The following is a 25,103-nucleotide window of genomic DNA, read 5'->3' as shown; positions in this document are numbered from 1 at the left end:
TGCTGCTGAGCCTCCAGCAGGCTGCACTGCAGGCTCTCCTTCTCTGACCTACAAGGTGTGAAGATGAAGAGCAATTGTTCCTGGCAGGACACTGGGGCAGTTTTTCCGGGAAGGTGTGCCTTAAGATTCCCACACCTGAGTATGGAAAATGGCTTGCATGGAAACTTAGATACAGCAAGACTATTTCTGCCACTTCAAATAGCAAAGCAGGCCCCTCCAGGTGATTGGCCAGCCTTTCCTCATGACCTAGCCCAGCACAGAAAGCCTAGCTGAGTTTGATCTCAGCAGCCAAAGCTCCAATTGCTCTTGTCTGTCACATCCCATATGGGTGGCTGTGCCCTCAAAGTCTCTACTAATGAGCAAAAGCCCAGCCTCTGCTCACAGCCCTGAGCTCATCAGCACTTCCAAGTCACTCTGCAGCTGGACAGAACACAGGGTTCTCCTGCCTGACTCATCAATGTTTAAAGCCATTCTTAGTGTACGTAGAGATACTTTGTTTGCCAGACACTCTCGAAGTAAAAGGGACTAAAGGAATGCACCAAACCATATATGAAAGCTCCCTCTGGCTTCTAGCAGCATGAGTAAGACGCCAGAACCAGGTTTTTATCTGAACAAGAACTGTCTCGCAGGTGGGACAGGTATCCTGTCATTTAAACTTCTGGAATGTCACGAACAAGAACACTTGCTACATTTATTTGTGGCTAACTAAGGCAGCAGTGCCCAAATGCCTTGGCACTCTTTAGAAAGGAAGAGGAAGCAGCCAAAGGGATCTTGACAGGTTACAGAGGTGGGTGGACAAGTGAGCAAAGAATCAGTGCTCAGCAAGAATCCCCAGAGACTCTCGAGAAGGCTGAAGACCTTTCCCTTCTCCTGCTGCTGCTGCTGCTGTTGCTGCTTGTAAGCAACTATAAGTCCTGCACTATACTTCACAAGAGTTAGCTCAGAAAGGTCTCAAGATTTTCAGCTGGACCCTCCAGCTTCACCCAAAGCACCGGCATCCTACTTGCAACATTCACATGGAAGAGCCTTGAATTGTGAAAATCCCATGTCGGACTACTTGGCGAGGAAAGACCGAAGTTCAGAGTCACCAACGGTGAAACCAAAAGCAGAGGAAAACTTCTGCCTTCAGCAAACATCTGCACAGTTTCCCTGGAAACCAATTCAGTGCCAAGTTGGCTTGCTTTGCATTTGTCAGGGGAATGTGCAAAGGGTCCCAAGCCAGTGCCCCAAAAGGCTTTGAGAGCCTGAGCGGTCACAGAAACAACATTCAGCGCACAGTATCCATTTCTGGTTTTTCTCGTGTCTCGTCACCTCTCTGTCTGAGAAACAGTTGGAAAGCACACAGGAGGCACTAAATCCTGACATAATGCTTACCACCTTTGGAATTACAGACCTTCAATCATGTCCCACCCAGCGTCTCCTCCTGCCTTTACCTGGCCTCTACCAGCTGCTCGGAAAGGCCTTGTAGGTCCCGCTCTGTGGCTGCCAGTCGGGCTTCCAGGGCCGCGTTCTCTTGTGCCAGCAGCGCCTTGTCTCTGCACACCTGGGACAGGATGTGCCCTTGGCGAGACAACTCCTGCAGCAGCCTCTCCAGAACCCTGGGGGCTGGCTGCTGCGGGCGGCAAACCTGGAAGCGGAGGGCACCAGTTTTGTAGAGAAACAACAACAACAAGACATTCTCGGTCTTAGCTTGCTGCCAGAAGAAGCATTTGAGGCAGTCTTGCTAGGACAACACCCTCTCGCAGAGATGCTGCCTAGGAATAAGGTGAGCATACCTTTGGCACTGACTCTTCCTTCAGCTGATCCCTGCGAGGCTGCGATTGCTCTGCTGGCTCTGCTGCCACTTCAAATGCCCTCTCTAGTGAGGAGTGGCACTTCCTCTCAAATGCGGCCAACTCCTTCCGTCTACAACAAGGAGATAGACAAGCAAACCATTAATAGCAACACATTCTCCTTGCAAATGCAGGACTACATACCATGTCCCACGTAGGGCACTCTCAGGGACTTCCAACAGCCCTCTAGTTGCACCTCAAGAGAATGCTGCACTTCCCTCCCTAGACCAGCATCTCTCTTTGTCATTCGTGCAGGTGACAGAGTCACCAGTGAGAAAGCCAAACAAGCTTCCAGAAGCCACAAAACCCTTCCAGAAAGCTCAGCTTCTCTCAGCTTAACAGCTTCCTGCCTGCTAGGTCTTACACTCCTCTCTGATAGAGTGCATATCAGACTTGCAAAAATTCTTCTTTGGCTAAGACATCCTTGGGAAATCTAGATGAGTACTGCAACAATTCCTCTTGCTTTCAGTAGTGCACCAAGGAAAGAGCCCTCAAGCTATAGCTTGGAGAGGAGGTGGATATGAATTTCCAATCCCATAATCAAAGCATCCCATGATGGTTTGGGCTGGCAGGGGCTGCAGGAAGCTTCTAGCCCAGTCTTCAGCTCCAAGCACTTGGGGTCAGCTATGGCATCTGGACAGCCTGCTCCAGGCTCCGTCCAGCGCAGTTTTCCAAATTTCCAGAGGTGGAATCTGCACAAGCTCTCTGACAAGCATCTTCTGCTGCATTAATGCCTCTGAGGTTCAATGCTTCTCCTCAGGCCCAGCCTGAAGCTCCCTTCCTTCTACCCTGCTCCAGTTCAGAATGCTTTTTGGCAACGTTTGACAAGCGAGTCCCAGGAGGCAGCAGCCAGACCTGACCATCAGCTGCCTTCCCTTTGCTGTGCTGAGCAAGTCAAATGATGAGAAAGCCAAATTTGTTCTTTGGCGCTGGGCCTCCTAAAGGCCAGCAATGCCCAGCCCTGCCCAGAGAAAAAAGAGAAAGCTTAGCACACACCTGAACTGCCGGGCCCTGCGCACTCTATCCATGCTTTCCTGCCACTCCGCTTTTCCTGCCTGGGCCAAGGAGACCTGACAGGCAAGAAGCTCTCCTGTTGGCGCCTGCAAGGAATGGGCAGGGAAAAAGCACAAACAAGACATAAGGACTCCTGAGAGCTGGGACAGGCGGGAAGTGCACACACGGCTCACCTGAAGGCAGAAGCTGTTGTGTGGGCGTGTTGATGGGAATAACTGAATAACTCTTGAGGTGCTATGAAGTGTCTGAATAGAAGCAGGGAACATTTCCCTGCTCAGCTCTGCTCAACTGGCTTTCCCTCAGGATTTCAAGCACGGGGGAGAACGCAGCAGGAACTGCCTTCCAGCCCTTCAGAGATAGACCGTGTCTCTGCCATGCAGAGCTCTTCAGAATTCTGACCCAAGTAAACTTGGGGCATGCCAGAGTTAAGGGTGTCATCGAAGCAGTGACTGTAGCTAGCTAGACAGTGTGTGGAGGGGGGAGCTCCCTGCAGGCAGCAATGGCTCTTCTGTACCCCACAAGGCTGTGAACTGTGCCTTGGCTCTGCTCTCTCCGCTGACAACACAGAGGCTGCACTGACACCGTGCACAGCGCGGCTCACTTTCACACCAGTAGCACTAAAGGACATCATGCTACTGCTTATCAAACGCCAAGGAAAGTTCACAGTCCCTGTCAGAATGCCAGGAAAATGATGCCTGCATGTGAAAGTTCAGATCCCATTTGCCACGTGTCAGAGGCTGGGCTGAAGTGCTGGGTCGTGGCAGGACTCCAGCCCCAGCATCTTCGACCACAAACGGCAAGTGCTGCCTGATCAGAAACCTGCAGCTCTGCACTGCACCAAAGCTTTGCAGTGTACCAGCCAAAGCTGCCACTTACAGGTTCAGCATGCTCCGGATCTGGACTGACAGCCCATGGATATTTGTTGTCCTTTGCCTCCCCTTCAGCCTCTGGAGGAAGAGAGCGAGCCCGAGGAGGTTCTGCTGCTGGTGTGGTGCTCTGCAGACAGACAGCAGTGTGAGGGACAGGGAGTAACCTGTCGTTTAGGACCTTCTTTCTCCTGAGCCCTATCCCTAGCCGTCGTAAGAAGTCATGAATTTGGATTCAAGTGCGACACTCAGTCATTAAAACTCAGATCAGGAGGGGTGATGAGATTCATTTTTGGACAGGACTGCATATGCTTCTGAAGGAGATATCTCAGCCTGGCTACAATCAGCCTGCAGCGTCCTGTCTGCAAAAGCTGACTTTCATTAGTTAAAATGTCTTCAATGGAAGAGGAGGAAACTGATGGAATCTTGGTGGTAGCGCTCACACAGACATTGACGTGAACTTTCTTTCTTTTTCTTTCTTTCTTTCTTTCTTTCTTTCTTTCTTTCTTTCTTTCTTTCTTTCTTTCTTTCTTTCTTTCTTTCTTTCTCTCTCTTTCTTTCTCTCTCTCTTTCTTTCTCTTTCTTTCTTTCTTTCTCTCTCTTTCTTTCTCTCTCTCTTTCTTTCTTTCTCTCTTTCTTTCCTGTCAGACTAGTGTTCTACTGCAACAGGCCAAGTCCACAGCTTGCTCCACAATTCTCAGCCACCAGCATTGTCACGGGTGCCCAGACCACTCACCAAAACATGGACTTGAGTCCTTCCACGTCTCAGGCGACCTGCCAGGGGAGAGGGAAAAGGAACCAGCTGCTCTTAGAAACTCTCTGTGCACAGGAATCCCACAGAACAAGGCTACCCAAGCATACAGCATTTCTCTTGAACACCATCGCTCCACGAGCAACACTCCTTTTGCACAGCAAGCAAGGGTACGGGGCAATACCCTAGACTGTGTCTACCTGTTGCTTGGCCTTGCCACTAAGGAACAAGATAACTGGCTGAGAAAATGCAAATTGTTCCTTAGCAGTCAGTGCCTACATTGTAGCTCATTGTCAACCCTACAGCCGAAGCTGCTTTTTTCTCCTCTCTTTTTCCTGGACAGTTTTAAATCATTTTTGTGAAGTGTATGCCGTATTTCCCACACGCTTGCTGTCAACAATTCCCCAGAAAAGCTTCCCCAAACCCCTGTTAGCACGTGCCGTTCTCTTCAGACACAGCACAGGCCCAGCTCCGGGGTTCAGGAGGACACACAAACTGCTCGGCACTTTGCCCTTCAGCGCAGAGCCCATCGCTCTTGTAGCACGCACAGAGGGTGCAGTTAGACAGGCACATCCTTTAAGGATGGAATGCAGAAAAAAGGTGCTTTCCCTCGGTTCTGGAGAGAACCGCAGAGTTTTTAGAAAGATGCCTCCAAAGCTCTCCCAGTCTGTATTTTGGAAGTTGCCCACACCCTGCTGGGCAGGAGACACCCCCTTCTTCCTGCTGAAGCCCTTGGCAGGAGCTTTAGCAAACATATGGCATTTTTATGGCACTTTTGTTTCAATGTGCTTCCCGAAGGGAAAAGACTTCTACTTACGTCTCAGACCATTAAAAATTTTGCGGGAGGTTCTGTGGAATTCTCCTGCGTCATTTTCTTCTAGACCTTCTCATAATGTGCCACAGCAAGGAGCAAACAGGTGCCAGTGCCGTGGGTAACTGGAGAAGGCCACAGGTCAAGAACAGGAGTTTAGCCCATGGCTACAGGAAGCAGAGGAATTTGCAAGGCAGGTGAGTGCTTGAGATGCTGGAGGCCTGCCAAGCTGCCTGCTCTTGTCTTGCTGCTGAAATCCTGAACTTCATTGTTCTTGACAACAACACTTGGGCCAAAATCCAGCATTTCTTAGAGAGATTGGCATCTGCGGAGGAACGGCTTACGCTGCTCATCTTTATGACAATTAACCCAGGCCATGGTTTAGAAAGGACGGACCTAAGTGAGTCTTTGGATTTTCCTGGAAGGAACAAAGCCTTGTGACAGCAAGCAGCATTCCCAGGCCTGCAATGGCAAGGTCCTGGGCATGAAGGTATGGGGCACAGAGTGCACTCATGCCCTATTTCTGCGTCTTTCTGGGAAGCAGAGGAATCTTGCCTCCGCCTGTGAGGAGCTCAGCCTGGGAAGTAACACTCCCCTTCTGGTTTGGGTTTTCTCTTTTTTTATTGTGGTCGGCAGCTCTTTGTAACATGAGCCAAGCCTGCCGCCAGCCTGGCTGATTGGAGCCTGCCAGCAAAGGCATTGCACGAAGCCTGGACAGGAGGCACTTGAGGAGGCTTTGTGGCCTGCCAGCTCAGCGCAGGTCTGGGAATCAAAACTCCCTAACTGCCGCGCTCCACGGGGAGATTGCCTACCTCGTCAGCCCGCGCTGAAGCTGTCCCTGCCCTGGCGCTGTCCAAGGCCCCGGCGCCGTGCGCTGGGGACGCACAGTCCCCACAGTCTGGGGCTCCGCGCTGCTTCGCAGCTGCCCGACGCTCTCCCCCCTCACGGAGGGGTCCCGCCCCGCCCCAGGCGCCCCCTGGCGGCTGCCCCGCCCCGCCCGCCCCAAGCAGGGGCCTTCCCTTCCCATGGCGCCCCCCAGCGGCAGCCGCCCCTCCCTGCAGGCACCGAGGAGGCCTCGGGCCCTGCTGCTCATCCTGTCACTCGGCTCCCTTCTTTTCACACACCAAAGAAGGCTTGACAGGAAGCCTTTTCCTGCCCTCTCCCTCTGCTTTCCTTTGTGCGGACCCAAGCTCTGCCCTGAACGTGGCCCTGGCGTCTACATAGCTGCTGGCGCAGGAAAAGGGCCCTTCCTTCTCCCGCCTCTTGTCACTACTGCCTCAAAAGCACCGCCCAGCTCTGCTGGGAGGAACAGCCCACGGCACAGTGGGTGCCATCCCTGCCCAGCCGGGGCTCTCTGGCAGAGCACCAGCAGCAGCAGCAGCAGCACTGCTTGCCTTGGCTTCACCCGTGAGAGCAGAAGCCTCTGTGAAACTTCAGTGTCCACATCACTAGGAGGAAAGGGATCGCGGTCTATTTTCAAATTTTCCATTTCAAAGGCTTTAATCAGATAAATCAGGTTGAGACCTTCAGACAGAATTTTACCAATTTATTGCAGCCAGGGTGGAATGTCTCATCAGAACCATCCATAGTACTGTCTAATGGGTCTCATTAACGCATTTGAAGTTTGTTTTAAAGACTTAGACTTCTGTTTCCTTCAAAACTTCCTTATTATTCCTCCTTAGGACAGCTGTAGATAGAGCTGCGGAGAAAGAAGATTCTAAATGACAGGTTATTCCCTGTCCCTCACACTGCTGTCTGTCTGCAGAGCACCACACCAGCAGCAGAACCTCCTCGGGCTCGCTCTCTTCCTCCAGAGGCTAAAGAGGAGGCAAAGGACAACAAATATCCATGGGCTGTCAGTCCAGATCCGGAGCATGCTGAACCTGTAAGTGGCAGCTTTGGCTGGTACACTGCAAAGCTTTGGTGCAGTGCAGAGCTGCAGGTTTCTGATCAGGCAGCACTTGCCGTTTGTGGCTGAAGATGCTGGGGCTGGAGTCCTGCCACGACCCAGCACTTCAGCCCAGCCACTGACACGTGGCAAATGGGATCTGAATTTTTATGTGCACAGAGTGCTCAGGCTCCCCGCTCCTCTTTCCCCCTCAGTGTCACTGCAGAGGAACGGGTCATCTTTTCCGCAGTCACCCAATCTCTGGGTTCACACTTCCTGACAGATCTAGGATGCAAAGGGCCTCGTTAAGAAGGTCAAAAGCATCGAGAATATCTTAGGAATTCTGAGAAAAGGTTACCCTTCCAAGATAACCAAGTCATTCCCTGCATTTGTCCTTTTCAAATTCTTTCAGTTGTCGTCCCTGTTGGATCATGCTTCTTCTGGTGCTTCTAAGGAATTGATTGTACTCTTGATTTGTACCAAGGCACAAACTGCAGAACCATCTGAACTGAACACAGAAACCAACTACCTCTGTCAGAGCATCTTCACATTCCACGTCACTTTCAAGATGTACTTGGAGGTGTTTGAATGATTATCTATGGCACAACTCTCTCCTTCTGGCTGCAGGCTCTGCAGCTGCTTCCTCTGAGTTCACCCAGGCTTGTATTCCCTAACAAGTCCTAGTACCACCTCCTCTTTTCCAAGGGCACAATAGTCTAAATGAAAACCTAGCCAATGGCACAACTCTCCAGTCCAGAAGGAAAAGAAAGGACAAGTTGTAAAACATTTTCTCAAAACATTTGTCCTGCTTTGCTGCAAGAGTCTTGCTGCACACAAAGTGTTGAAAGCCGAGAAAAGCTGCAAAAGACGCTGTGGCACGTCTTGTGTGCCACAGAAGCTCAGCGTAGCTCTCCAGTAAAGAACTGAGTTTGAAAAGAGCAAACATGATTGTTCAAAAGATTCTTGGAAAATGGAAACAGCTTTCCCAAAGTGAAATGAAAATGGAAAGAAACAACTGAAGATGTTCACATACATGAATTTCTTTATTTATATGCTCCCCTTTTCCGTGTTGCACAAGTTCTACATCACGTTAATTCCAAATTCCTCTCACTTCTAAGACCTATGACTTACCATGTTATATACACTCTACACACAATTTGCCTTCCCTTCTTTTTCTCTGAAAGCAATGCTGGAAACACAAGAAACATGCAAATGTAAGATCTCCAAAGTATACAGTGCTTTGGTCGAGTGTGAGTTCTAGAGAGAGGGAATAGGATCTGCGTGTATATTTTACCCTCACCAGTGACAATACACAGTTTCAACAAAGGTGATTTGTGTGCCATTGTGCACAGCTCAAGACTCTTTGCCTTGGATTAAGGTGGCAAAGTTAACGTGTTTACACAGACTGGGGATTCAACTGCTCTGGTTTTCTACCCGTGTCAATAAACAGCAGGAGAAATAAACCAGCTGGCAGTTTCTCAGCAGAGAGGACCTTTGCTCCAGTGTGAAAGTGCTGGATTGGCAATGGAGGAGGGAGCCGGCTGAGAGCTGAGCTGCTCTATCGGATTGGCATCCGAACGGCGGCAAGAAGAGCGGATCAATGCTTTTCTTTTCATCGTATCCGCAGTCTCCGATTTTCACCTGGGAGCGGACAAGGGAACACGAGCAGCGCTGGACAGGAGAGCGTAGCTCCGGGCGCCGCTTCGCCTCCACACCCCGAGCACTCGGGGGAGCATGGCTGCCCCGCAGGGCCTGGATTTCTCCCTCCTCATCTGCTGCTCTGCCTGGCACGGGCAGGCTCCTCATTCAGCACTTTGTTATGCTGCAGGGGAATGTGCGCACAGCGCTTTGCTTGTGAGCAAGAGGTGGCAGTGCGGGTCGAGCGGGCGGGATGAGGCACCAGGGGAAAGTTGCAGGGTGGACGGAAATTAAAGAAGCGGCTAAACGAGTCGGTGGTTTTGGCGTCGTCGCAGGAGGAAGAAGGAGCCGCTCCGTGCCTCCGGCCGAACCCGCTTCGGCCCCGGAGCCAAGTGGCCAGAGCCGCCCCGGGGCGCGCGCGGCCGAGCGGGGATGGGACAAACAGTGCCGGCGCTTCAGCAGCAGCAGCGGCAGCGACGACTCTGCTCACCCTCGGCGTCTCTTGCTCTAGTTCCTTCTGTCCCTGTGCCACTGTCCCGCACCCTGTCCCGGTCTCCCTGTCCTGCTCTACCCCTCCCACTCCGGGTCTCTCTGTTCACCTTCCAGGCAGGGCCATGCTCCTGGCCTGTCCCGGCCCCGAGCGGGGCTGCGCCCTCACCAGCCCCGCAGTCCCGCCGCGGTCTCGCCTTCGCCCGGTCCTTGCCGTACTGCCCGTGGCGCTGCTGGGCGGGCATCAGTGGCTGGGACTTGGGCAGCATCGCCATCCCTTGGGCTGCGCCTGTCGTGACTCCGTGCCCGGCTCCGGCCTCGGCCCTGGCTCCGGTTCCGACTCCTCTCGGGGCCCGCGGAGGACGCGCGCGGGGCGGTCGCTCTCGGGGCCGGCGGCAGAAACTCGGTGTGATGGCCGCCGACCTCGAGGCTCCGGTGCTCCGTTCAGACGGGGGTGCCCGGCCCGGGGGGCTTGGGGAACGGTCGGGGGCCGTTCGTGGACCCGGGCTTACCGCCGACAGCCCGCAGGGAAGGCGCAGGAGGCCCTGCAGGAGCGACACAGCCTGGGTTCAGTGCTGCGACGCGGCGGCTTCGGCAGCGTCTACTCGGGGACGGCGCCTCGGTGAGTGGGGGGTTGGGCGGGGGTCGGGGGAGGAGGAGGAAGGTGGACGAGGATGGGGTTCGGCAGAGCTGGCTGCAAACTCAGCCCGCTGCTCCCCTTGGCTAGCAGGTGGCCATCAATTGTGTGTTGCGGGATTGCATCCGTCATTGGACAGAACTGTTGAGGGACCGGGACCAGCAGTAGAAACTGGCTGTGATGGGCGGGGAAAGCCGAGGCCCGGGAATGTGGAAGCCGCCAGGAAGCCTCGAGGGAGAGCAGCGTGGGCTCAGCAGAGGGAGCAGGGCATCCAGTGCTGGATTCCAGACCAATGGCACGGCATCAGCCCCACTGATGGCATCATGGTCTTCCCGCAGCACAACAGCATCCGTGCGTCTCTGGAAATCAAGATCTTGGACAAGGTATCCACTGGGCTCCATGGTGTTGTTCAGCTCCTGGATTGGTTTGAGCTCTCTGACAGCGTCTTGTTGGTGATCAAGTGCCCAGTGCAGTCTCAGGACGTCATGGATTTCGTTCTGCTGGAGGGTTCCTGTCTGAGAGGTGGCGCAGGGGCTGTTCTGCCAGGTGCTGGAGGCCGTGCAGCAGCTGTAAGGTCCTGCACCACGACATCAGACCCAAAAACATCCTCCTGGACCTGGCCACCAGATAGACTGAAAGGATGGACTTTGGCTATGGCACCTACCTCCAAGACACAGTCTGCCCACAGTTTAGAGGTGAGACCACCCAGGGCTACTCTCCCACTCCTAATATCTCATGGGCCAAACCTGGATGTGGCCCTGGAGATTCCCCCTTTTGCTACCAGTCACGGGCACACCTATGAGCCACAGAGATCTGCCTGTAATTGACAGAGAGAAAGAAGGAAAGTTCAAGAGCATAATTCCTCCTTCTCCCGCTGCTAAACCAGTTTTCCTCTCCCTCATAAAGATGAAATGCAGTTTTCCTGTGCATTGATGGCAGCTTATCGCACCTGCACAGCTGACAGGCCTTTTCCCCTGCTGCTGTGCTGCGGGCTGATTTAGCAGTGTTATAAATAATAAAGATATTCATCGGAATTGAGTATAATCAAAAATAAGCGATACTTTATTTCATGATCAGGATACGGTCCACGACAGCCACAATTGCAAAGAGCAATGCCGACCCCGGGATCAGCGCCGTGTTAACACGCTACCATCCGAACTCTACCGCACCGGATCCCCCAATGTTCACAAAAACGCTGTGTCAGTCCAGTTTATATACAGCTTTTCCTAGCCAGGAGCAGAGGTCTTGGTCTCCTTTTGTCGTTTTGCATATTCATGTGGTTTTCTTTCTCTGCGTTTTGCTGGGAGATGATGAATTCTGACGAAGGCAGGCTTTGGTTTACTGGAAGCTGGTATTGAGATGTATTTTTTCTGGTTCTGTTATCTTAATCGCGGGTGCTTGTTGGGAGCTCATCGTTTGGGTGTTGCCTGGACGGTTTTGGAGTGAGCCATCTCTGTGGCCACGCCTATTCACCTGTTAATCTGGGCTGTCCTGCTTTTGTTGGCTGTTACAATGTTGTGATGAAGCAATCTGCGTCCTTTTCATCCGTGGTTCTCTTTTCGGTTTCTGAGTTTCCTTTGTTACTTTATTCATACCAAAACTGCTTATTCCGCATTAATTTACAACTATCCACGAATTACATTATATCATATATTGCAGTGGCAACGTCCTCCTTCATCTCAAGTAGCCTTTTCTCCTCCTCCTCCTCCTTCTGTACTTCAGCCAGGAAGTTTTCCCTCTGCGCCAGCCTCTGCTGTGCCTCTGAACTCTGTCGTTCCTGCTTGCTTGCCTGGTGAGGGGAGGAAGACACTTTGTTGGGGGTTGATTTTTTCCCTTTTCTCTCTGTGGAATTTTCCCCATTGTTATGCTAAGAAATTTGTTGGGTAGGACCTAGCATGGGTGGCTAGTGGCAGGAGAAAGGCAGGGGAAAGGGGGGGCGGAGGAAGTGGGGAAAAACTGCGAGATCAGAAGCCAGAACAGGAGATGGGGAGGCACGGGTTCGCTCCCGTTTGCTTGTGGAGTCAGAGGAGGACGACCGCTGCTGCTACCCACCATCCCCTGCCATCCCAATGCTGGGAGCCATCTTTTTTGGCTCTTAGACCACGCACTGCTGCCTTCTCACCTCAGCCTGCTATCTCCAAGCACCCTGCTGAGCTCCGGGACCGGCGCTGTGTGCAAAGTCTCTCCTCCATCCCTTTCCCATCCACAGTACTGCCGCCATCACTCCCAGCACCCCTGCAGCTGCATGGGATCTGCCCCTGTCCACCACTGGTAACTGCACCACGGGGAAGGATGCCTGTGGCCGAGAAGGACTGGAACTGGGATCCTGTTCTGTTTGGTTTTAATTTCATAGCTGTTTTTTTTGTTTTCGTTTGCTTTTGTTTTGTTGGTTTTTTTTTTTGTCTTGTTAGATATATTAGCAAAAAACTGTTATCCCTATCCCCATATCTTTGCCTGAGTGTCCCCTGAATTCCAAAATTATAATAATTTTACATTCTCCATTTTAAAGAGAGGCTCCTACCTTTCTTAGCAGCTACTTGTCTTTCAAACCAAGACAAGATCCAGGTGAAGCCCCAGCCAGGCTCCCCAGATAATCAGCAGAACCTTCATGCACCACACAAAGCCCCAACTGAAAATTACACATTAGTCATGGCTTTGTGCCCCCCCCCCACAATACTGTCCTAATCAGAAATTTGGAAGGAGGATCAGCAGATGGGACAAAAGGAGATGTCACATTCCTTTCCCGCAGTCACGGCTGCCTGTTTCCTGGCCCCTCTCTCCTCAACATTTCTGCCTGCTCTCAGAGCTGTGCTCTCAAAGTGCTGAAGTGGTCCCTGCCATCTCCTCTGCTTCCTTCATTACTTTGCTGCAGGGATGCCAGCAATCGGGCTTCAGAAGAAGCTGGAGAGAGGCTCCGCTAATTTGAGAAATGGATGCTGTCCAAAGGAAACAGAAACAAAAGAAACCAATTTAAAAGACACAAAGGAAAAAGGAACCATGATTTTCCAAGCTGACCTTCTAAGAGGCTCAAGCTGGATTCCTCTAGCGCCAGAAACACACAGACACAAGTGGCAGAGTGCAGATGGACTCAGCTCTGGCTTGCAGGAAGAGCAGTGCCTGCCTTGGCATGCCCCCCCTCCTGTGCTGCCTGCCATCTTCCTCCACAGCAGGGGCAGCTAAGGAAGTGGCCCAGTCACCAGCTCCTGTCTGCCACAAAACCTGGCAGCAAAGCTGCAGCAGTTCTCATCGACTTGAGTGGGCCAGGCAGTGCATGGGGCTGGCACAAATCCTGCTCAGCTGTCCCCGTTTGGCTGGCAGAAAGCTCGAAGAGTGGAGCAGGAGGAGCAAGCTGGGTGCCCTGGGATGCTCACAGTCAGCCTCCCACCACCCCTCTCTTCCCACAGACCAATCGAGAACCGCTTGGCAGGGATTGCTTCTGCTGTGCTCTTCAAGCCCCACTTCAGGCCTTCATCCCCAGCACTACAGTACTTCAGTTCCTTTGCTACCAGGTAAACCTGAATCCACCACCCAAGAGCAAAAGAGGGCCTTGCAAATGACCAGAAGGTGGGAGCTGTCCTCCGGAACGGCGATGAGGATTGGGCTTGCTTAGCCTGCAGAAGGGCAAGCCCTGGGGAGACCTTTCAATATTTGAAGGACTTCTAAGAAAGATGGGGATACATCTATTAGCAGGGCCCATTACAACAGGACAAGAGGGAATGATGCCAAGCTAAAAGAGAGTCCATTCAGATTGCCTCTAAGGAAGAAACTCTTTACCAGGAGAGTGCTGAAATGCTGGCACAGCTTACCCAGAGAGCTGGGAGGTGCCCCACACTTGGCAACATTCAAGGACATGTTGGGTGGGGCTCTAAGCAACCTAACCTACTTGAAGATTCCCTTGCCAGTGGCAGGGAGTTTAGGCTAAATGACCTTCACTGGTCCATTCTAACCTCAACTAGTCCTGGATCCTACTTGGTTTTCATTTGAAAAGCGCCCAGAGAGGAGATTATTATCGGGAAGCCCATCCAATGCCCTGGAGTTTGGCCGAGGAGCAAAGCCTGACAGGGAGCAGCTGTTTGGCTGCAGCCGCTTTGCATTGTACCTGCAGAAGTTCCTCGGCAGAGCCTCGCCTGTGCACATCCATCTGCAGGCAGCAGCCCAGAAATTCACACAAGCCAGAGGGTAGCCTGAGCTTGTGCAGATACGGTGCCCCTCGCTTGCCTATCAGGTATTTGGCCTGAAGTAAATGGAAACACAAGAACTCTGTGTGATCTTTCCACATCCTTAAGTGCTCACCTTGAGCCCATATTTTACGCTGCAGTTTGCAGTGGCAATTTCTTGCCTAGCAGATGGTAAGAGATGAACCTTCCCAACCAGAATAAAAAAGGCCTCAATGCAGCGCCAGCTATTGCAACCTTCAACAGGTCTTGCCTTGGAAGTTTATGTGGGCCCCAGGGACATTTGACAAGTGGGCCTTGGTGGAACCAGTTCCAGCTGTGGGAATGGGATTTTGTCCAATCCCGTTGTGACAGAGCAGTAGAACAGCGGCATCTGAGCGTATTTGCACCTTACCGTGTCCTGGGTTTTCCAAATATAAGGAGCCCTTCCTTTGGCCATTTCTATTCCCACGATGCCAAGGGACCAGGTGTCCACTTTGGGGCCGTATGGCTCTCCTCTCACAACCTCGGGCGCCATCCAGCAGGTGGTCCCGACCATCGACCTCCGTTTGCTGCGCTCAGGGACGAGCACAGCACAGAGGCCAAAATCAGCTGAGGAGAAAAACAAACACTGCTTCAAGTAGGAAACCAAGGAAAAGAGTTCCTCTCTCTAAGTCTCAGAATGCAGTGCGGAATCCAGCTGCAAAAGCAGCTGTGCTCTCCTTCCTCAGGGCTGCAGCCAAGGACACGGGCAACTGTCCACTTATCAACACCCCGCCCCCCCACTATTCACACCGTGGCTTTTCTTCATTCACCTGGTGGTTTACACTGTAACTCCCTCCTTCCGGAAGGAGCACAAAGCACAAAGCAAACCTACTCTTGACACCTTGTTTCCTTTCTAGACCTCTCAGCACCTTGCAGCTGCGTCCTGAGCTTGCAGCAGTGCCCTGTGCACTCTCACCAGCACCACTGCCGGGCACCTGGCAGCCACTCAAAAGCAGCCCCACATTGCCTCCCCGGGGAGCGGCTCCTGAGCAGGAACACCCACCTAACTTGACGGAGCCGTCCCGGCCCAGAAGGATGTTGCTGCTTTTGATGTCTCTGTGGATCACCTGGTTGGCATGAAGGAAAGCCAGGCCTTGCAGGCACTGAGAGAGAAAAAAGAAAGAGGAGGACAAAAGTTGGCCTGATCCGACGTCATCACACGCTTTAAAGGAAACTGCTCCTGAAGATTGACAGATGTCACAGGAACAGTGAGTGCTGCCAAGAGGAAGAGCTTGCCGCTGCATCCCTAGGAGAGCAGCATCTTTCCAAGGGAAGGCACATTCCTTTCTGAGGGGGAAACATCAGTCGTTGCAGGAGACTGTGCCCTGCAAAGCCAGTGCAATGACTGCTGCTACAGCGAATGCGCTCTCCCCATCCTGAGGACAAGCAACGGTTTTCCAAAAAAGGAAAAGTCCCTGCCTCAGGTACCAAGGGGATCATTGTCGGGCGGGAGACCACAGGACGAGGGTCGAAGTAGCTCATGTGTCAGTTTTCAGCAGCAAGCAGCATGGTGGGTGCCATGCCATCCTTTGAAGCTGAGACCTGTGATAGCAGAGTCTCTCTTTGCCTTTGCTGTTGGTTTAAAAGTGGCACATCCAGAAGCTTTCTGCATTCAGTTCTTTGCAATTACAGGCAGAAAATGAAAATGAAGAAGAGACAGAGCTCAACACCAGTAGATAAGAGAAATTAGCAGACTATAGTAAGGGCAGGGACACCGGCAGGCAGTGCAGTGCAGATGCTCGCTCTTCTCTGAACAATAAGAGCAGCACAGAAAGCAAGCTCTGAACACGGAATCACTCACTTAGCAGCGCTTTCAAAGGACGAGCCTGTCCAAGGCATCCAAAGTACAAGCAGGATCCCTTACCTCCCGACAGACAGTTGCTATGTGTCCTACAACCATCCTTTTCTGGCTCACCACTGTAGCTAAAGAGCCTCCGTCCATGTACTCCAGCACCAGCCAGACATCCCCATTTTCCAGGTAGCTGGAAGATGAAAACAACAGCGTGGGGCTGAATGTGCACAGTTAAATTGCTGCACCGAAGAAATGCCTACAGTAGAGTTTTGTTTCCAGGTCACACGTAAATGAGGATGGAATGAAATGAAGACACGCTCCACCTAGACTATCCAGTGCTTGCAATCTGTGCCGTCTCAATGAGGAACGCACATCCGCACAGAAGGAGACGGCTCAGGTGGCAAGCAGGGAAAAAAGTCACTTTTGCCATGGCAAAGATAAATCTGGAAGCAGACACATCCCAGCAGCTGCTTCATCATCTTCATACACAAATCCCACCATTAATTCCAGCAACGAGGAGACACGGTTTTCACAGCTTTTACCCACGATACGGGGGTGTGCAGCAATGCCAACACCCTTTGGAAAACCTTGCATAGAGGACAGTCACAAACAGGAAAAACCATTTCAAACCTGGCAAATGATGTTTCTCTTAGCCTAGTCTTTTGGCATGCAAGGCAATGGAAAATAGTGAAAACAGTGCATGGGAAATCATTTCTGTGTTGGTTTCCCAGACCTCCTCCTCCTCCAACATCCGGAAAAAATCACACCCCGAAACAGCAAAAGAACATGCAGCGAGTGAACGTGCAAGCTGCTGGCTCAGTAAGAGAGCCACGCTTCTGAGGACCATCTTCAAGCTGTCTCTTGCAGGACCCACGAATGAGGACAAAATGCAATCTCCTCCTATGCCTGCTACAGGAGTGGACTGATGTTCGTAGAAAGATCAATTTTCTGCCAGTGAGTAAAGAGCTTTTAAACCTCTGCCTTGCAAGTATGGAAACGAACATTGCCAGAAAAAGACCAGAACTACTTACCTTTCTAGGTAGGTAACAATATTGGGGTTCTTCTTTTCCCTTATCACCAGCAGTTCTTTTAAAACCTCCTCGCAGCCCTGGTGCTGGAGATCAATTTGCTTTACGGCCACCTACAACCGTGTTGGGAGCCGTTAGGAACAGACATTACAAGAGCCTCTTTCTCCACACGCTGGCGAGCCAGGACGCCTTGTGCCCTCAGTTGAAAGGGACTCTCAACATCAACCACAAAGCAACAACAACACTCTCTGCACACACAGAATTCTCAAATGGCCCTTGTTTATCACCACTATTCTCATTTACACACGTTTTGTGAGTCAAAAGCAATTTTCCTCAATTTTGCTCTTTGCTCTGTTGTGAAAAGAAATGGAAACCACTGAAAATACATTAGCATTTCTAGGGGCTTTGAGCAGCGTTTCAGAAACTGCTGCCATTCTTGACTGTGCACCAAAGCGCACGTATACATTAGGGAGAAAATGCTGTCCAAAAAGAACTCCAAGACGACTCAAAATAGAGTTACAATCCTAGCACATCCTAACTTCTTCCGTTTGCATTTTGCATCACTGAAGAACATTCTTGTCACAGTTTAAACTTGTAGTTCTTTAGTGGATTTAAAAAGGAAGAACCCTTTCTGTGGTACACTATGGACACACCCCAGGTTATAAGCGGGCTTTAGGCCTTTTGGACGCCTTATAGACCTCCCTCCAAGTGTGGTTCCTGAGCACAGCACTGTAGGTGGATAAAGCAATTACCAGGACGATGGAGTTGTGTTTGCTGAGAGGCAGAAATGAGAATTCACGACTTTCAACTTTTAGCCCCAAAGAGCACTGGGACTCTCCAAAACACCCCTATTTGCACTGTGCAGTACAAACAGCATCTCTGTAATGGGATGTCACCGACACAGGACCAACACAAGGCTGTGTTCTTTAAGGCTCTTCATCAGCTTTTTCTCATCGATCTCTGTGTGTGTAGGTGGGGGTGTGTGTGTGCGTGTGTGTGTGTGTGAGTGTGTGCGTGTGTACCAGGTTCCTTAGGTGTGAAAAGCAAAAGTGCACCCCAGACAAGATCTCTCTTTCTTTAGGTCTTGCAATATATTTTCCAACTGAACCATGTGATATAAAACAATGGGAAATGCTATTTGTGTCTGAACCTCGGCTAAAGAGGAATTGGGCCAGAATGATGGCTGTTGCCAGCAGCTAATCTATGCATATTTATCCTGTAAATCCAAGCAGGTGTGTCCTTCTCTGAAAGATACCACTGCCATCCTTGCACTCATTCAGGCAGGTAGGAAGGACAAAGTCTCTTCAAAATGCAGCGACAGCCTTGGCTGCCAAGACAGGCAGCCCACAGCTCTGGCCACAGATAACATCACCAGGGAAAAGCACTCAAGGGTTGCAAAGTATTCATGGGCTGTTGGCACTTACCGCTCGTCCTGTGGCAGCTTCAAAGGCCTTATAAACGGTTCCAAAACTCCTAGAAACAGAACAGCAGCAAAAACAGAGAAGCGATTGAGTGCTGAGGAGCAAAAGGCTGCCCAGGCAGGAGCACTCTGCTACCTGCAGTGTTTTGCAAACACAAGAGTTCATCTATTCTTTAGCTAAAAGCACAGCAGCCCAGCAGCCCTCTGCCACGCAGCATGCACAAGAGATAAGCGGGATCCAAAAGGAAGACAAAGGGCTGCGACAAATCCCAAATGTACACACTAGATTATGGAGGCAGGGGTTTTCTTTGCCTTTTTTTTCTGTCTGTGCCTGTCTCGAGCCTTTCTAGGCACTGAAACACACAGTCTTGTTGGGCCTTCTCACCACTCTCTTTTGATTCTCTCTACAAAACTCAGGCAACGCAACGCAGCCTTTCTTCTTGTCCTGACGGCTGAATATTGTTTTCCGCAAAATAATGTAAAGAAATACTACTGAGAGCTCTTATCTGACACCTATCATGTGGGAAGCTGCTCTCATGAGTTTTTTCTTCCTGAATCAGTGTGGCCGTAGTACTTTGAATCATACAAAACCATATCTCCTCAGAAAATAAGCAAACTGGTGCCATGCACTCGAGGAACAGGAGGGCTTCCAGGTCCTGCTCCTTGAGGCAGGCAAGACATTGTCAGCATCCAGTTCTCTTTGATGATGCCCAGTGGTCAGTACTGAGACAGAGACAATCTAAAGCCAGGGTCCGAAGATGCCTGCAGCTTGCCTGACTTCCCACTTGATATTACAGCAGCAAAACAGCTGGCCCATGGTTCTGTAGAAGTAAGTGTGGCTGCACTCACCCACTGCCAATAACTTCCCATCCGGTGTATTCCTTTTCCAGATTCCCCATGCTCACAACATGCCCTGAAAGAAAACAAATGCAAGAAGCAAACTTGAAAACAGAGTTCCTGACTTCCAGGAGATCTCAAACGCAGCTCCACTCTCTGGAACTATGAGCAATTTATGGTCAGTTGGCTAACAACCACGGCAACAACGACAACGACAACAAGAGCCCCAGCAAGACAGGCAGCTCTGTAGCACACGTGGCCTGCATGGAGTCAGGTTCCCCACACTCCTTTGACGGGTTACCTTGAGAAAAAACTAAGCCCGTGGAGACACCATCCCAGTGAACAGAGATCAGAAAAGAACAGGCACCCAGGCAACTGGTTGTCATCTATAAAACGGGAAGGAGAGCTGAAAAATCATGAGTCTTCCCTTTCTCGGGAATAAATACTCTCTTGTGAGATTCAGCCAAAGGTTTCATACTCGCAAAGATTAAAGGCACCCTGGGATCTGGGATGGATTTTTATCACCAGCTGCTTTCAGCTGAGCAAATAGAATATTGAGGAGTGGTTTCTAGGAGAGGAGAGGGTCTTCTCTACCTCTCAGCACTTTGCCTAAAAAATGCCTTGACATATTCAAAGAACAGCAGCTCATATAAATCCAAGAGCTGTGGCTGTAAGAATTGGGATCCCCTTCATTTATGAGCAGGCTAAGTTCTGAAGACAATTTTGCCCATTCCCCCTGTACTGAAGAACTACACAGCTCGTCTTCAGCCTGAGATGCAGCACTCACTAGCCCTGCACTCGGCCGTAGAACACGTGCCCCATCGTCCCAAATGGGCACAGCTGAGACGGGTGACAAGGACAGGGCCGCTCCACAGGCGCTGCCGTGACACAGACAGCTGCCCAAATGAGATGCTGATCCTTCCACCAGTCCAGGCAAAGCTGCAGCAATGGGCTGGCAGCTGAAATCTCACAGCTAAGGAAGGCTCCAGCCTCTGCACTCACATCAGCCATCAGTGGCAGGGCACGTATGACAAAAAGGCTGCCTAAGCCTACACATGGGCACTGACAACCACTGGGAAGAAGCCAGAGCCAGAGCGAGCTCCCTTACGAGATGTTGACCCCACTCAAGACAGAATATGATTGTCTCTGTGTTCAGACACATGGAGGAAGAGATCAATCCACCTTTTGTCCCAACGGCTGATGGCAGACACTGAGTAAAACGGGCTGTGTTCTGTACCTGACCAGGTAATCTGGGACAGCACAGCGCTGGCAGTTATTAGCGGTTCCGAGAAGCAGCTTTGTTGGTTGTACTGCAGAGTCACCAAGGCCCCGGTGTGCTTTCCTAGAGTATGATCTGTGCTGGGATTCAGGCCGCTGCTTACTATTCCAAGAGCATTCACGGGCTGGGCATTAGCCGTGACAAAGTGCCCATGACCGGAGGGACATGCAGCAGAGGGGCTGCAAGCTTGCTCCTGACAATTGCCTGCAAGGCAGTTTCATCTGACCATGCCACATAGATGAGTCTCTTTGATGCATTTCCTAAGCATGCAACGAACATATCAAAGAGGGACTGTAAAAAAAGGACCGTGCTTTTCTTCCTTTGCTGCACTTGACAAAGACCTCTTCTGTGGCAATCCTTACAATTCAGAAATCCTTCATTCTTAAATTCCTTGAAACCCTTAAAAGGCCTCAGAAACAGCAGAACTGCAAGTAGAGCTAAGCAGTAATCAGCAGAAAAGTTATATGAAAAGTAGAAAGAAAGGATAACTTGAACAATGGTCATTGTATTAACGCTTGGCTGAAAGAACTCTTTAAGCTGCAGAAAATTGTATCTAGCAAAATATCAGCAAGGTCTAAGCTTAATATTGGAGCTCTGTGCATTGTATTCTAAGGCTTACAAGTGGGTATTGTATTCAAAGTAAGCAAGCATTGCTCAAGCAAAGGTACATGTACTGATAGTGGTTAGATGCAACTACTGTCAATACGCTTCTGCTTTTTGTGACTGGTCAAGAAACTTTCAAAGGCCGTTGTAACATCACGTCCTGCGGCTGCTGCCGAGGACATGAGCTGCTGACATCTTCCCGTTGTGCCACCTGTGCAATCAGACTAATGCTTGAAAGAAAACAAAACAGCTCGAGACGCGTTCCACAGCAGGCCCATCCCGTTCATGCTTCTGTGCTTAAATCCCTAACCAACACTCTTCCTCTCTGCTTCCTAGCGATTGTTCTAAGAATATAAATTTTGAACATTTGGGGTCTACTGAAATAACCTCTTCCTCTCTTATTTGTGCTGTTACCTGATGTTCTTTTCAAGGAGGTCGGACTAACCAAAAGGTAGAATTCCTATCAAAATGAGCTGTAGAAGGAATTGTAGAAGGACTAACGGTCATAAACTCAACACCAGGGTGAAACCAGCCCCACAGCCAATCGATTCCTCTGAAGTATTCTGTCTGCAATGACTGGTGACAAGTCAGGACTTGAAGGGCCATCTAGGAAGCCAGCTATTCTGATCCATTTGGCCAGACTAGCACACAAGCATTCACTGCGGCATTTGCTGCTGCTCGGGAAACACTCCCCCCGCTTTTGCTTTTGCTGCATAGGGAAGCACAGGCAAAGCCCAGCCTCTCCCAGCTGCCCTCAGAGGCAAAAGGAACGCCCCAAGTGCTCCCTGGCTGCCTCCAAGCACAACAACAGCTTCTCTAGGGAGTCCAAAATGTCTGTGTGACACCAAAGTGAGGAGGAACACGTGGTCCAGCTCATGCTGAGGCACACACACAACCCACTGCCCAGTCGCACAAGAAATGCACAGGACGTACTCAGCAGCTCCAGGCACTGCTCCTCTCTCTCCTGGCGCAGCCGCTCTTCCTCCTGGCTTGAGCTGGGCGAGCTGCTGGTGCTCGGGTTTTCAGGCTGTGGAGAGGAGGCTTCTCTGGAGGATGCTGCTGCAGCGGCAGCTTCCATGGCATGGCCCGCATCCATCTGGGACAAAGAAAGGTGTTTGTGTCAGGACGGTGGCTGGAAGAGTTGCCCCAGGCTGCGCATTTCAAAGGCAAGCCCTTAGGAACAACACTTGTGTTAGGCTGCAAGCTGAGCTCTCAACTCTTGCACCTCAAGTCAAACCCCGCCAAGCAGCAGGAGACTCCAGCTTGTCACAGCCAGCCATGTTAGAGACTGTGAAAGGGAAAGAGCAACTTTAAATTTCACCCCCTTCTGAGGTCTGCATTCACCACAGATGGAGACAACTTGTGCAGAAGCTGCGTGGGCCGCCATGTTCACCTGAACAAAGCCCTCAAAAAACAAAGCGAGCACTAAGAGGCACAGCAGAAATACATTCAGAGGGTTTCTGGCCACTGGCCACAGCACTAGCCCCGCTGGCCAGGGCAGCAGCTGAGGTTCAGCGGCCCCAGCCACTGTCCTTCTGATCAGCTGTGATGGACACCACAGAGCATGGCAGCCAGAGTCATTGCCCCCATCCACCTGCTGCTTTGCAGGGGAAAGGTGAGGAGACACCACTTGTTGCGGGACTGCAGTGCCTACTGCCCTCCACTCACCTGCTTTTCTTCAGCCAGCCTGTACTGCAGCTGCATCTCTTGCATCCTTTCCCTGTCTTTTTTGTGCCTCTTCTCCATTGCCTTCATCTTCCTTTGAGCATCCTGCAGCTCTGCTTTGAAATTCTGTCAAGAAGAATCTTACTGGCTCCTGCCGTCATGCTCAAGTTTCTCCTGTTCCACTCTCAAAAGCACTTCCGTTCAGCCACATACTTCTTTATCCAGCTCTAACCCTTCCATGCTAACTCTTCTTCCTGCTGCTCACCGCTGGAGCCTGCCAGGCTCTGTGCTTCCAGTGCCTGCAGTAGGCCTTGCCCCCCTTTCCTGAGGTCGCCAGTTCTTGCCCCTCTTGCTGCCCTTCCCTCTGCTACCTGGCTAGTCGGGCTCACCTGCCCATTCTCTTGCTCCTCTTCCAGCTCCAGTCTCAGGCACTCCACCTGCTGCTGGCTTTGCTTTAGCTTTTGCTGCAGCTGGCGCACCTTGCAGAAGAGCTCATTTTTCTTGCACTGGAGCTGCACAGAAACGAAGAGAAGTCAGCTTTAAACTTGCCACACACCACTTGTGTGGCAGCCAAGACTCTTGACTGGCTCTGCTTTCTAGCTTTTCTTATTCAGGTTGCATGATGGCAACTCCCTGCCTCATCTTCAGCAGGCTTTTCTCCTGCTCCCTCTGTACCTCTGCCAGGGACTTTTCCCGTTGCTCCAGCAGCTCCTGTGCCTCCAACTGCTGCTGTTCAAGCTCGCTCTCCTGATGAGAGGAAGAAGACACTTCCAGATGAAGTCCCAGCCAAGCTCCCCAAAGAAAAAAATGGAAGCTTCATCCCTCCCACAACCCCCCACCTGAAGAGAGCACAGTAGTGCCTTTGTGCCCTCCAGCACTCGTGTCCCAACAAGAAACTTAAGAGGAAGGTCAGCAGGTGGAAGGAAAGGAGACGCTGCCTTCCTTCCCCACCCCACTCTGTTGGCTGGCTGTTTCCTGGCCCCTCTCTCCTCAGCATTTCTCTTCTTAGATGTTCTCTGCTCCAATTCCCCGTGTCCTTTGATCAAGGAAAAGCTGCAGCTGCACTGCAGGCTGAGGATGAGGCCAGCACCTCCGTGCCCTAGTCACAAGTCAGGCCACCAGCTGAAATGCCAGCAACATGTGGCCTGTTGCATACCCTTCAAGGCTAAAGGGAGGAGCTCTGTCCACCGTGGAAGGATAGAAAGCAAGGGAACCAGTTGCTGGGACTGCAGTTGGCAGCAAGGTCAGCAGTCTGCTACATGGCATGAGGGTGTGGGGAAGATCCTGCCCCTTTGCGGCCATGCTTTGGGTGGTGATCACGCAGCCTCCGGGGACACTTGGCTTATGCCCGTCCTGAAACCGTGGCTGCATTTCCTGTCCTGGCACCGGCCTCTGGGGCTTCTCAGGGTCTCAAGTACGAGCCCTTGTAGCCCTCTGCTGCCTGGCCCAGCAACACGTAGCCAACAGCACAGGCTTGCGGCCGTGCCACATACTCGGGCTGCTCTTCTGCTAAGCCAGCCCACCAAGCTTGCATGAGAAATACTCAAGCGTATTGTTTCCTACCAGTTTTTTCAGGAGCTTCCTCTTGTCCTCTTCCTGAGCACACTGCCAGAGTCGCAGAGCCTTGCTGCACTGCTCTTCTGCCCAGCGCAGCTCTTGAGCCATCTTTTCACATTGCTGCTTGCTGAAAGATCTTACAGCTTGCAGCTCACGCCGAAGGCCCTTCACGTCCGCTGCAAACATGACAAACGGCAACAGTCAGACACTACACAGGCAGAGGACTCGGCTGACCTTAAGCCCTTTCACTTTCAGCAAAGGAGGGACCTGCCCCCAGCTCCTTCACTCCTGGGAAGCTCTGCGGACAGAGCTGGCTTCAGAGCAACTGCACCAGGCAGGAAGATCACCAGAAACAAAGTGCACGAGCCTCTCACCCAGGATCACCTCCTTGGCCTGCGCGGCTGAGCGAACTTGGCCTTCCAGACGGCTCCTGGCCATCTCCAGCTCTGACACGTGCTGCTGAGCCTCCAGCAGGCTGCACTGCAGGCTCTCCTTCTCTGACCTACGAGGTGTGAAGATGAAGAGCAATTGTTCCTGGCAGGAACACTGGGGCAGGTTTTCCGGGAAGGTGTGCCTTAAGATTCCCACACTTGAGTATGGAAAATGGCTTGCATGGAAACTTAGATACAGCAAGACTATTTCTACCACTTCAAATGGCAAAGCAGGCCCCTCCAGGTGATTGGCCAGCCTTTCCTCATGACCTAGCCCAGCACAGAAAGCCCAGCTGAGTTTGATCTCAGCAGCCAAAGCTCCAATTGCTCTTGTCTGACATATCCCATATGGGTGGCTGTGCCCTC

The 25,103-nt window shown here is 51.5% G+C and overlaps 1 protein-coding gene across 1 annotated transcript; it reads right to left on the bottom strand.

The window, feature by feature from the left end:
• Positions 1 to 10,960: 10,960 nt before the first annotated feature.
• LOC148219708 (serine/threonine-protein kinase PAK 3-like) lies at positions 10,961 to 23,250 on the bottom strand. Its single transcript, XM_088156996.1, has 7 exons — positions 22,753 to 23,250; positions 22,018 to 22,180; positions 19,215 to 19,278; positions 15,990 to 16,107; positions 15,129 to 15,228; positions 14,496 to 14,692; positions 10,961 to 11,715 (listed from the first exon to the last, which is right to left on the bottom strand). Exons 1-7 carry the CDS (start codon positions 22,837 to 22,839, stop codon positions 11,563 to 11,565), a joined length of 882 nt encoding a protein of 293 aa, XP_088013122.1. The 5' UTR covers positions 22,840 to 23,250; the 3' UTR covers positions 10,961 to 11,562.
• Positions 23,251 to 25,103: the final 1,853 nt, after the last annotated feature.

This window comes from Sturnus vulgaris, chromosome Z, assembly GCF_052056855.1.
Source record: "Sturnus vulgaris isolate bStuVul1 chromosome Z, bStuVul1.hap1, whole genome shotgun sequence".
NCBI classification, from domain to species: domain Eukaryota; kingdom Metazoa; phylum Chordata; class Aves; order Passeriformes; family Sturnidae; genus Sturnus; species Sturnus vulgaris.
This window is presented reverse-complemented; position numbering and strand designations above follow the sequence as displayed.